The sequence below is a fragment of the Bombina bombina genome, chromosome 1 (genome assembly GCF_027579735.1).
Source record: "Bombina bombina isolate aBomBom1 chromosome 1, aBomBom1.pri, whole genome shotgun sequence".
In the NCBI taxonomy this organism is placed as follows: Eukaryota; Metazoa; Chordata; class Amphibia; order Anura; family Bombinatoridae; genus Bombina; species Bombina bombina.
Window position 1 is genome coordinate 1387519200 of NC_069499.1, and position 13027 is coordinate 1387532226.

General features: G+C 37.5%; 1 protein-coding gene across 4 annotated transcripts in view; it reads right to left on the minus strand.

The window, feature by feature from the left end:
• The window catches only part of ARHGEF2 (Rho/Rac guanine nucleotide exchange factor 2), a 918648-nt gene that overhangs the window by 55154 nt on the left and 850467 nt on the right, over nucleotides 1–13027 (minus strand). For all 4 annotated transcript variants that reach the window (XM_053704543.1, XM_053704550.1, XM_053704538.1 and 1 more), the window contains 3 exons: nucleotides 9834–9901; nucleotides 7945–8008; nucleotides 5620–5752 (listed from right to left, as the gene is read on the minus strand). In XM_053704543.1, the coding sequence (XP_053560518.1) occupies nucleotides 5620–5752; nucleotides 7945–8008; nucleotides 9834–9901 (265 nt within the window). The remainder of the gene's footprint in view (nucleotides 1–5619; nucleotides 5753–7944; nucleotides 8009–9833; nucleotides 9902–13027) is intronic.

Below are 13027 nucleotides of genomic sequence, written 5' to 3' on the forward strand. Positions count from 1 at the left end.
TCAGATGAGGGAGCAGAGGAAATGGTGGGAACACATAAGCCAGGCTGAAGGACCAGGGCACTGCTAGAGCATCTATCAGCGCTGCCTGGGGATCCTTTGACCTGGACCTGTAACAAGGAAGCTTGGCGTTCTGATGAGACGCCATCAGATCCAGTTCTGGTTTGCCCCATAGTTGAATCAGCTGGGCAAATACCTTCGGATGGAGCTCCCACTCCCCCGGATGAAAAGTCTCTACTCCTGGCATATGGATAGCTGAGAGATGGCAAGAGTGAACCTCTGCCCATAGAATTATCTTTGAAACCTCCAACATTGCCAGGGGGCTTCTTGTTCCCCCCTGATGGTTGATATAGGCTACAGTCGTGATATTGTCCGACTGAAATCTGATGAACCTGACCGCAGCGAGTTGAGGCCAAGCCTGAAGAGCATTGAATATCGCTCTCAGTTCCAGAATGTTTATTGGAAGGAGGGCTTCCTCCTGAGTCCACGAACCCTGAGCCTTCAGGGAGTTCCAGACTGCGCCCCAGCCCAGAAGGCTGGCATCTGTCGTCACTATAGTCCACTCTGGCCTGCGGAAACTCATTCCCCTGGACAGATGGACCAGAGATAACCACCAGAGAAGAGAATCCCTGGTCTCTTGATCCAGATTTAGCAGAGGGGACAAATCTGTGTAGTCCCCATTCCACTGATTGAGCATGCAAAGTTGCAGTGGTCTGAGATGTAGGCGGGCAAACGGAACTATGTCCATTGCCGCTACCATTAGGCCGATTACTTCCATACACCGAGCCACTGACGGCCGAGAAGTGGAATGAAGAGCACGGCAGGAAGTTAGAAGTTTTGATAACCTGACCTCTGTCAGAAAAAAATTCATTTCTACTGAATCTATCAGTGTTCCTAGGAAGGAAACTCTTGTGAGAGGGGAGAGAGAACTCTTTTCTTCGTTCACCTTCCACCCGTGAGACCTCAGAAAGGCCAGAACAATGTCCGTATGGGACCTGGCGATTTGAAAAGTCGACGCCTGTATCAGAATGTCGTCTAGGTAAGGAGCCACCGCTATGCCCCGTGGCCTTAGAACCGCCAGTAGGGACCCTAGAACCTTCTTAAACATTCTTGGTGCCGTGGCTAACCCGAAGGGAAGAGCCACAAACTGGTAATGCCTGTCTAAGAATGCGAACCTGAGGAACTGATGATGATCTCTGTGAATCGGAATGTGGAGATAAGCATCCTTCAAGTCCACGGTAGTCATATATTGACCCTCCTGGATCATAGGGAGGATGGTTCGGATAGTCTCCATCTTGACGGATGGGACCCTGAGAAATTTGTTTAGGATCTTGAGATCCAAGATAGGTCTGAAAGTTCCCTCTTTTTTGGGAACTATAAACAGATTTGAATAGAAGCCCTGCCCCTGTTCCTCCCTTGGAACTGGGTGGACCACTCCCATAACCAGTAGGTCTTGAACACAACGTAAGAATGCCTCTCTCTTTATCTGGTTTACAGATAATTGTGAGAGATGAAATCTCCCCTTTGGAGATGAAGCTTTGAAGTTCAGAAGATATCCCTGGGAAACAATCTCTAATGCCCAGGGATCCTGGACGTCTCTTGCCCAAGCCTGGGCGAAGAGAGAAAGTCTGCCCCCTACTAGATCTGGTCCCGGATTCGGGGCTACTCCTTCATGCTGTCTTAGAGGCGGCAGCAGGTTTTTTGGCCTGCTTCCCCTTGTTCCAAGCCCGCTTCGGTCTCCAGACTGGTTTGGACTGGGCTAAATTTCCCTCTTGTTTTGCATTAGAGGAAGCTGAAGCTGCGCCACTCTTGAAGTTTCGAAATGAACGAAAATTATTCTGTTTGGTACTTAATTTATTGGACCTATCCTGAGGAAGGGCGTGACCTTTTCCTGCAGTAATATCAGAAATGATCTCTTTCAGGCACGGCCGGAATAGGGTCTGTCCTTTGAAGGGGATGTTAAGAAGCTTAGACTTTGAAGCAACGTCTGCTGACCAGGACTTAAGCCATAGCGCCCTGCGCGCCAGAATGGCAAAACCTGAATTCTTAGCCGTTAGTTTGGTTAGATGAAAAACGGCGTCAGAAATAAAGGAATTAGCTAACTTGAGAGCTTTAATCCTGTCTAAAATATCATCTAACGGGGTCTCCCTCCTCAAGAGACTCGAACCAAAAAGCCGCTGCAGCAGCAAGAGGCTGAAGAATAAAACCTTGATGGATAAAAAATTTCTTAAGGAGACCCTCCAATTTTTTATCCATAGGATCTAAGAAAGCACAACTGTCCTCGACAGGGACTTAGGGACTGTCTGCCACGAGTCCCGTATAGCGACATCTATGGGAAACATCTTTTTAAAAGCAGGAGGGGGAGAGAACGGAACACCTGGTCTATCCCATTCCTTAGTAATAATTTCCGAGAACCTCTTAGGGACTGGAAAGACATCAGTGTAAACAGGCACTGCAAAGTATTTGTCCATTTTACACAATTTCTCTGGAACCACAATGGGGTCACAGTCATCCAGAGTCGCTAAAACCTCCCTGAGCAATAAGCGGAGGTGTTCAAGCTTAAATTTAAAGGCTGTCATTTCAGAATCGGACTGAAGTAACGTCTTCCCTGAATCTGAAATCTCACCCTCAGATAGCAACTCCCTTGCCGCGCTTCGGAGCATTGTGAGGGTATATCGGACATAGCTACTAAAGCGTCAGAAAGCTCTGTATTTGTTCTAGCCCCAGAGCTGTCTCGCTTTCCTTGTAACCCTGGCAGTTTGGACAATACCTCTGTGAGGGTATTAGTCATAACTGCCGCCATGTCTTGTAAGGTAAATGCATTGGACGCGCTAGATGTACTTGGCGTCACTTGAGCGGGAGTTATAGGTTCTGACACTTGGGGAGAGCTAGATGGCATAACCTCCCTTTTGTCAGTCTGAGAAACCTCTGGTGATAAATCTTTAAATGCCATAATATGGTCTTTATAATTTATAGAAATTTCAGTACATTTGGTACATATTCTAAGAGGGGGTTCCACAATGGCTTCTAAACATATTGAACAAGGAGTTTCCTCTATGTCAGACATGTTTAACAGACTAGTAATGAGACCAGCAAGCTTGGAAAACACTTTAATAAATGTGAAACAGCAATTAAACAAAAACGGTACTGTGCCTTTAAGAGAAAAAAACAATCACATAAACTGCAAAACAGTGTTAAAAAGTAGTAAACTCTTCGAAATTTTTATAGTGTGTATAAGGGACTAAAGCAGCATTGCACCCACTTGCAAATGGATGATTAACCCTTTAGGCCCCAAACCGGATTTGAAAAACGTTAAAAAACGTTAATAAACAGTTAAACACCTTGCCACAGCTCTGCTGTGGCTCCTACCTGCCCTCAAATACAATTTAGGGAAGAAATAAGCCCTCTATAGTGGTCCTCAAATGCCAGAGGACTCCTTTAGGGAAGCTGGATGCCTCAGTCTGAATAAGAACTGTGCATCTAGAGCGCGAAAATAGGCCCCTCCCACCATGCACTCGATGTCAGAGGGCCTTAAGAAAATACTCCTAGGAGTATCTGACTAGCCATGTGGAAAGTAGGCCTCAAAAAACGATTTATCACCCTCAGAGAAAAAATGTTCTTTCTATATAACATGTAAACGTTTTGTCACTAAGAAATATGAGTATTAACATGAATATTACCCTTTTTTGTAAGCATGATCCCAGTCGTTTGTTAAATCACTGCATCAGGCTTACCTCAATTATACAAGGCTCTGTCAGCATTTTCTAGGTCTTATCATCTCTCTAGAAATAAATATACTGAACATACCTCAAAGCAGGTAATCTGCAAACCGTTCCCCCAACTGAAGTCTTTCCCATACTCTTCAGTTATGCGTGAGAACAGCAATGGACCTTAGTTACAAACCGCTAAGATCATCAACCTCCAGGCAGATTCTTCTTCTAATTTCTGCCTGGGAGTAAAACAGTACGACGCCGGTACCGTTTAAAAATAACAAACTCTTGATTGAAGGTAAAGACTACACTAATTCACCACATATCTCTTATACTTCCTATCTTGTCGAGAGTTGCAAGAGAATGACTGGGAGTGGCAGTTAGGAGAGGAGCTATATAGACAGCTCTGCTGTGGGTGTCCTCTTGCAACTTCCTGTTGGGAAGGAGAATATCCCACAAGTAATGGATGAACCCGTGGACTGGATACACCTTACAAGAGAAATATTCTATACTTAAGTATTGGTTATAGAAAAGCTGTGTTTACACTCCCAGTGGGAGGCAGAAGAGATACACAATAAAATGTAATTTTAATTTTTTTCTCTCTAAGTATTGGACTTTGGTATACAGACAGAGATAATATAAAAATGCATGTGTGTGTTCAGAAAATGATAAAATAAGGATATCTGATTTCCCTGCAAAGTCAACTCATTTTGATGGGTTATGGTTTCAACTAACAAAACCAGCTATTTCATATACAAATATAAGCATAATGATGCAATTTCTTATAAATTGTATACTCTGCAGTTGGTATAATAAGTAGTTGGAAACACATTAAGGGAAAAACTAAATTAAACTTCCAGATAGAGCATGTCATTTTAAACAACTTTCCTATTTATTTCTGTTATCAAATTTGCTTTGTTCTTTTGGTATCTTTTGTTGGAGTAATCTTAAGAGCTCATGAGTGTACAGGTGTCTTTAGAACTCTATGACAACAGTGTTTGCAACAATGTCTGTAGTAATGTTATACATTGTTCTAAACACTGCTGCCATACAGTGCTAAAGACACTGATAAGTTCCTAATAGATTAAATCTTTAACAAAAGATGCCAAGAAAATAAAGCCCATTTGATAAGTAAATTGAAAAGTTGTTTAAAATACCATGTTCTGTCTGACTTATTAAAGTAACTAATTGTAGCCTATTTTTACTGTAATGGGCGTTGTTGGTTTAAACTAGTTTTCTATTTATCTCTGTTTGTGCAAACAAAAATGTGTGGAATCCTTTTTAGATTATCATATGTTCCACACAGCCTTATTGGGACAGTCACTTTTATTGCCTGTTTTAAATCTGCCCCTAAATGTCTTCAGCAGGGAAAAAGATAAGGGGCAACTTAGGTTCAAACATGGTGGCAGCCATTACTTTACAGAAACTCAGTGGAATTTAGAAAACCAACAAGTTTCAGAGTAAAGTTACAGGAAAAGGGGACATAATAAATAATGAAAGTATACTGCAAAGATTTTTAACTACAAAAAGTTATGTTTAATATCCCTTTCATATAGAAAGCACAAGCTTGCAAACTGTGTTAAATACATGTTCATTTCAGAGTAGAGCTATGTAAACGTCTACTGCCAATAGCATTGATAACAATCCACTGAAAGGAGAGAGAATGGTAAACATTTAGTTTCATTGACAAAACAACTTTTTAATTGTCTGTGTTCTGTTAATAGACATTGCTGTATCATGTAAAATATGAACATGCCAGTTCTTCAACCATCTGGCTGCCAGATAGCCTCAATGTATTCTATAGCTATGTGTGTCAATCCTCTGACAGTCAAGTAATTAACAACTGTTTGTAAGATGCCTTCAGAAGTCCATTCACCTTCCGCTTGGCAACTTATGGTATGTTGTGACTCACCCTGCAATGTTTGTAGTGGACACACTTTTGGACAGGGACAGTGAAGGACGTCCCCTGCGAGATCCCAGAATAGAATGCCGTAGGCTGTCTGAGGGGTATATGGCTGAGTTTGGACGCTCCCTTAATGTAGTGGCTGCAGGAAAGGCAAACCAATAATTACTGATAGAAAATATTACCTTTTTTATTAAAGAAATGTACAAAAAGGAAACAAACTACAAAACAGCAGCTCACTTTATCTGCAATGTTTCCAAGACAACATACGATGATATACACAGACACAGCTCAGACCTCCTGCCAGAAACATTCATAACATCTCACATGATTAACTTTTTAATGTCAGGGATATGAGACAAAACTACAGAGGGGTAGTAAGAAACAATAATGTGGGAACGAGATAGGGTTGGTTGAGTGAGGGAATGGAAGTGAGAGGCATACAGGAAGTACTCTGGTTGTGTAAATGTTAAGATAAATGTTTGTCCCATATAAAGAGGAAGAGGACACTTGTCCCATATGGGTAGAGTTTTTACAAAACCTTTAACTTCAGTTATGATCAGTGATGTAGCAAGATGATGGGTGATAGGTTAAGATTATAGTAGTGCTTGGGATTTTATGAAGTGACACAAGTTGTACCAGTGTTAGGACACAAAATTCAAATTGCACTAAAATAAAAAACAACAAAAACAAAAAACAGACTAAAATATCATTAAAAAGGACTTCAAAGACACTAAAACAGAGTCTACTCCAAAATGTTTATTGTTTAAAAAGAAAGATAATCCCTTTCTTTATTACCCTGTTTTGTATAACCAACATGATTATATTAACATACTTTTTACCTCTGATTACCTTGTATCCAAGTCTCTGCAGACTGCTCCCTTAGCACATGGCTATTTATTAAAGGGACATGAAACCCACATTTTTTATTTCATGGTTTAGAAAGAGAATGCAATTTTGAACATCTTTCTAATTTACTTCTATTATCTCATTTGCTTTATTCTCTTGATATTCTTTGCTGAAAAGCATATCTAGATATGCTCAGTAGCTGCTGATTGGTTGCTGCACATAGAAGCCTCGTGTGATTGGCTCACCCATGTGCATTGCTTTTTCTTTAACTAAGGATATCTAAAAAATGAAGCAAAATAAATAATAGAAGTAAATTGTAATGTTGTTTAAATTTGTATTCTCTTTCTGAATCATGAAAGAAAGATTTTGGGTTTAGTGGCCCTTTAATTATCTATTGACTTGCATTTTAGCCAATTAGTTTTGGTTCCTGCAACACTCCACGGGAGAGAGCACAATGTTATCTATATGGCACACATGAATTAGCAGTCTCTTGTTGTGAAAAGCTAATTAAAAAGCATGTGATAAGAGGCTGTCTGTAGTGGTTTAGAAAAGTATATTATAAAGTATATTAAACCCAATTTTTTCTTTCATGATTCAGATAGAGCATTCAAATTCAAGCAACTTTCTAATTTACTCCTATTATCATTTTTTCTTAGTTCTCTCTGTATCTTTATTTTTAAATCAGTAATTTAAGCTTAGGAGCCAGTCCATTTTTGGTCAGCACATGGGTAGCAAAGCTGGGGAATGGGTAGTAAAGGCGTTAGCTATCTTTATAATTGATAACAATTTTGGTGTAGACTGTCCCTTTAAACACAACTGTCTGGTTTATTATTTCCAAACTTACATTTTATCTATAACCATTTAAAAAAAAAAATTACAGGGACTATAAGATAATATATATTGTGCTTCTGGGGTTAAGCTGTACTCAAAATGTCAGTCAACTATAATTGGCAGTCGATGATATAATACTTTTACATAAAAATACATGTGCAGTCTTTTTAATGGTTTTCATAATATTAATGATAATCAAATGTACAAATTAACCAGTTTTATGAGCTTAAAGTATGACCGTCCCTTCTGAAGTCTGTCATTTTAATCTCTCATGTCGTTTGATAAATTTGTCTTGTGTTTTAATGCTGGCAAAACTGCTGTTAGAGATCATAAATCAGGATGTTAATAAACAGGTCACACAAGTGCAGAGACACTCGTCAATGACCAGATTTCTTTTCTAAAATAAAAATTGAATTACACAGTGAAAATTACTGTATGTATAGCAAACATTACAGTAATTTAACATAGTTCCGCTAGATGGCAGCAAACTCCTACTTTTGAAAGAATGGCAATAACTTCAATGGTACAAGTAAGAAAAAGAAAAATGTCCTGTAGCTACCAGGCTGTCAATATACTCAGTAACAGTTTAAAGAGCTAACAGAATATTGTTAATCACTTCATTGGTCAGATATTTCCTCCATAATGCTGACTTACTTTTGTTCCTCAAAGAGACATTTTGTAGGGCGGAGTTATTTTTCAGAAAAGCAGCTTTTTGTTGCTGGGGAGAGATATTGGGAAATCACAATTATTACCATAAAAGAGCCAATTACACAGAGAGTCTGCATGAGACACATCTGTCTAGTTCAAACCTACACATCCTTCAAGATCAAACCAATCTCTTCCTATGCACAGCATCCCCCCCCCCCAAATCTAACTGTCCTGCTCCCAGATCAAAAAATCCAACTGTCTTCATTTTAATTATACAACATCTGCACCTCTAGATGAGTAAAACATGCCTGTCCCTTTCAGATCTAGCTCCCCTGGATTAAACCATGTAGATGATTCTTTACCACAAGCTGCGTCCCTCTCCCATTTGTCAGACTTTATTACACCCCCACATCAGAGTCTATGTGTCCCGGCAGATCAGACCTGCTTCTCATCATATGGCTGCGTTTTACAACCAAAAGAAAACCCTTCAACTACATGACACCATAAGTAGGCTGACCATATTGCCGCTTTAAAAAGGGACACATATGAAAAATACATATGTCAGGGCTGTTTAAAGAAATGTTTTGTATAAGAACCCTGACATATGTATTTTTCATGTGTTCCTTCTTAAAGCGGCAATATGGTCAGCCTAACCATAAGCTACTTCTATAGTTAGGATAAAGTTAAGATGTATTCTATGTAATGTATTCTTTTTAGTGTTTAGTATCATCAGTCAGAGAGTTCTAAGACTCAATCACATTGTAGTAACTAACATTTTCTCACATTTACAGTCATTTACCATGCCCTCTTAGTTTAGCATTTTCTCTTCTGCCATATCCCCTCATATACAAAGCCTTACCCTTTCATTATTTATTGTGCTTCACAACCTAATGAAAACCCTTCAGCTATGTGACACAATAAGGCTGCTTCTATATTTAGGATAAAGTTGAGATTTATTACTATGTAATGTTATTCTTTAGGACTCGACAAACCCAGGAGCCACTGCCTACTAGAATTCTACCCTTGGGTACAAACTTTGTGGGTTATTCTCCATATATCTATATACAAATACCACTGTGTGGCCCCTAAATATTCTTACAGCTCCTAATTTTTAAACAGATTTGTCGAGCACTTAAAGGGACATTAAACCCACATTTTTCCTTTCATTATTTAGAAAGAACATACAATTTTAAACAACTTTCTAATTTACTTCTATTTTCTAATATGCTTCATTCCCTTGATATAATTTGCTGAAAAGCATATCTAGATAGGCTCAGTAGCTGCTGATTGGTAGCTGCACATAGATGCCTTGTGTGATTGGATCACCCATGTACATTGCTATTTCTTCAAAAAAAGGATATCTGAAGAATGAAGCAAATCAGATAATATAAGTAAATTGGAAAGTTGTTTAAAATTGTACCCTCTATCTGAATCACGAAAGAAAATTTTGATGTTTACTGTCCCTTTAAATATATAATATATCATCAGAGAGATAGTTCTAGGACTCAATCGCATTGTAGTAACTAACATTTTCTCACATTTACACTAATTTCACAAAGCATGCCCTCTTAGTTTAACACTTTCTCTTCTGCCATATTCCCTCATATACTGTATCTATCAAATAACCCATCGTTATTTATTGTGTTCTGAAAACCCTACAACTCTATAACACCATAAGACTGCTTCTATATTTAGGAGGAAGTAAAGATTTATCCCATATAATTCATAATTCCTTTAGTGTCTTAGTTTATAACAGAGCATCTACAACCCAATCACATTCTAGTAACTAGCAGATGCCCTATTAATTGAGCACTTTCTATTCTGCCCCATCCCCATATATAGTAGATAACCTCACCATTTTGTTATTTATTGTGTATTGTCTGGTAAGTACTTACCTTTTGCTTGACCTTTGTGCAGTTGGGCAGAGCATCTTTACATCGGTTGTGTATTGTAACATTACATGCTGTGGAATAAAGGAAAACACTGTTTATTACACTGTTTGAGACATTTCTTTTCTTTGCACAGAAGAGTAGGACAGTTTTGTAGGTACTATAAAAGCTGTAGTTTGCTCTTGTTTGCGTGGGAACCATAGTAAACTATTATGCAAGCAATCTTTGTATCAGATCCCTCTCCTCAGTGCATCAGTGCATTACTTCTGTTGTATACAATCCTAGCCTGTATAGTGATTTCTGTGTTACTAAACTGTGACATAAAATACAGCTATAGGGCACGTCAAGGTGAAAAAAATAATACAACTATAATAAGGAAGTATTTTTTTATTATATATTTTTATGAAACAATTTTAATATTATACATTCACATTTGTGACATTCTTATACACAGTTGCATTAGATTTAACATTTAATCATGTCTCAAATATTGCAATCAAAACAAAAAGCAGAAAGAAAAAATAACTGAAAAGTTTACACCGTTTCATATGTGTCACTCATCAATTCTATAGCTTTCAGGTATACTCCTATTGTCACAAGCTGGTTAAATTATTCCACTGACAAATTGCGGAGAATATGGTATATTTAGTAGAGTTTTCCGACTCTTAGAATTTGTCAGAAAAGTAGGCTTCTCACATAGTTTTAACTTCTAGATAGACATCTTTAGGTTTAGTCTATATATAGTGAATTCTTCTAAATTTATTGTTTTATTGCACTGGTCTATTCACTGTGCTAGGTTAGGAACAGTAGCTATTTTTCAGTTCTTTTCCAACAGCGATTTAGCACTATTGGTCAGTATGTGTTTTGTTTGGTAAGTGTTTCGTTTTTTGGGGGTCAGATTGAACAACCATGAGAGCGGACTGTTGGTAACTGATGGGCCAATTATTTTTATTGTTTCTTCAATAATTTGTATCCAAAATGGGCTTATTTCGGGGCATTGCCATCATATATGTGACATAAATCCTATGTGGCATCTACAACATTTATCACTCTTATTTTTAAATAGCTTCTGGCATCTCTCAGGGGTGAAGTACCTCCTATGCATTATTTTGAAATTAATTTCTATCAATCTGCTAGAGATGGTGGATTTAGTGATATTTTGAAATATTAAACTCTTGTCCATGGGTGAGATAATGATGTCAAGTTCACACTCCCATCTTTCGATATAATAAGGAGTATGCCCTGGCATTTGAGTCTGCAGTATAGAATATATTAGTGATGGAGAATGTTTAATAATAAATACAGTGCCATGTTAGTTCATATAGAACTGTAAAAAGCTAAATCTTATTACTTTGTTTCTCCACCCACAGTACTTTGTTACCTCCACAAGATTAAAGCTGTATTTATGCCATGCAAACACAGAAGATAAAAATAGAGTTGAATCCATATCGGAGATGTACACCCGTTTCCTTTTTCAGTGTTTTATTTGTACTTATTTTTTGTTCTTATTGTTGGTATTTCATACAATGGTTGGATGCTACTATACATTTTCTGTTTATGCCACTGTAATACTGTTCAGTTTTTACTAATGTATGTTAGACAAATGTGCTTTTGTTTATGTCCATTTAATCTTCAGTAAAAGTATATAAATTCAATTATAGAAGTAGATAGGGTGATAACCTTTAGAGAAAAATGCTACTTAGCAACAAAGGACAGCAGATGGAGAAAATATAGTATGAAGCAGCAAAAATATGGCCTAAAATAATTTATAAAACCAGCTTACATGTTTATATTACATTCAAATATGTATTCATTTTTTTGTAAAGAAACTGTGTGTGCCCTTTAAAGGCAACGGTTACTTTATATTTAGATCCTAATATATATATTTTTTCTTTTAGTTTGTACAAAGTTTCACTTCCTGGGTGTAATTATTACCATAAAGTTGCAGGTCTCTATAGTTAAGACAATTTTAATTAATACAAATCTGCAGGATTCACAAAACAAAATCCATGCATGTGATTTTTTTCTTGTCTAATCCTGCTACCTTGCTTTGGTAGACAGACCGTAAAAGTGATTATTGTGCAATTAGCAAGTGGAAATAAATGAGTTATAGACAAGTAAAATCAGCTAATAAGGGTATTGAGCCCTGTGCTAATTCCGCATTGTTGCTAATGATTTCCCCTGCGATTAGTTCCCGGTTTGGCTTGGTGACAGTCAGTTATATCCAGATGGAGAGTCTGCTTTTGACTAGTTCCCAAAATGCATTTCGATAATGTGCTGCCCTCCCAGCTGAGCAAAACAAAGACAATTAATTATGATGTTATATTTAATTTAATGCGTATGGGTGGGGAAGGGCTGTCAGTAGCTGGAAAACCAAATATAGGTATTTGGGGCTCAGTTTCAGTCAAAAGAGAATATTTTATAAAAGATAATCAAAATGTGATTATGTTTAACTACAGAGCCACTCAATTAATACGACACAAAATTATTTGGAAGTTACAGTTTTATTTGCTTACATATTATCAATTTGTGGTGATGTTATAACATGTTTAAAGGGACATGACACCCAAACTTTTTCTCTCATGCTTTAGGTAGAACATACAATTTTAAACAACTTTCCAGTTTAATTCTATTATCAAATGTGTTTCATTCTCTTGGTATCATTTGTTGAAGGAGCAGCAATGCACTACTGGTTTCTAACTGAATACATGGGTAAGGCAATGACAATCAATATATTTATATATATATAGATAGATATTTAGGCAGCCACCAATCAGCAACTAGAACCTAGGTTCTTTGCTGCTCCTGAGTTTACCTAGATAAACCTTTCAGCAAAGGATAACAAGAGAAATAAGCAAATTAAATGATATAAGTAAATTGGAAAGTTGATAAAAATTGTATGTTCTTTCTAAATCAGTAATGTCTAATTATGACTTTGCTGTCCCTTTAAGCGGTTCTCAAATTGTAATATTTAAAGGGATATAGACACCTCACTCAGTGTACTTTCATGGAACCGAGCTAAGACTACCATAACAAAAAAATACATTTAATAATAGTTTTTTTAATCAAATAGTATGCTCTGTCTGAATTATAAAAGTATAATTTTAACTTCCATGCCCTGCTGAAATAACCTGACATCAACCATCTTTCGGTATATTGCAAAGTATTCTCAAATGTAATGTGTCAGAAAACTAATGACA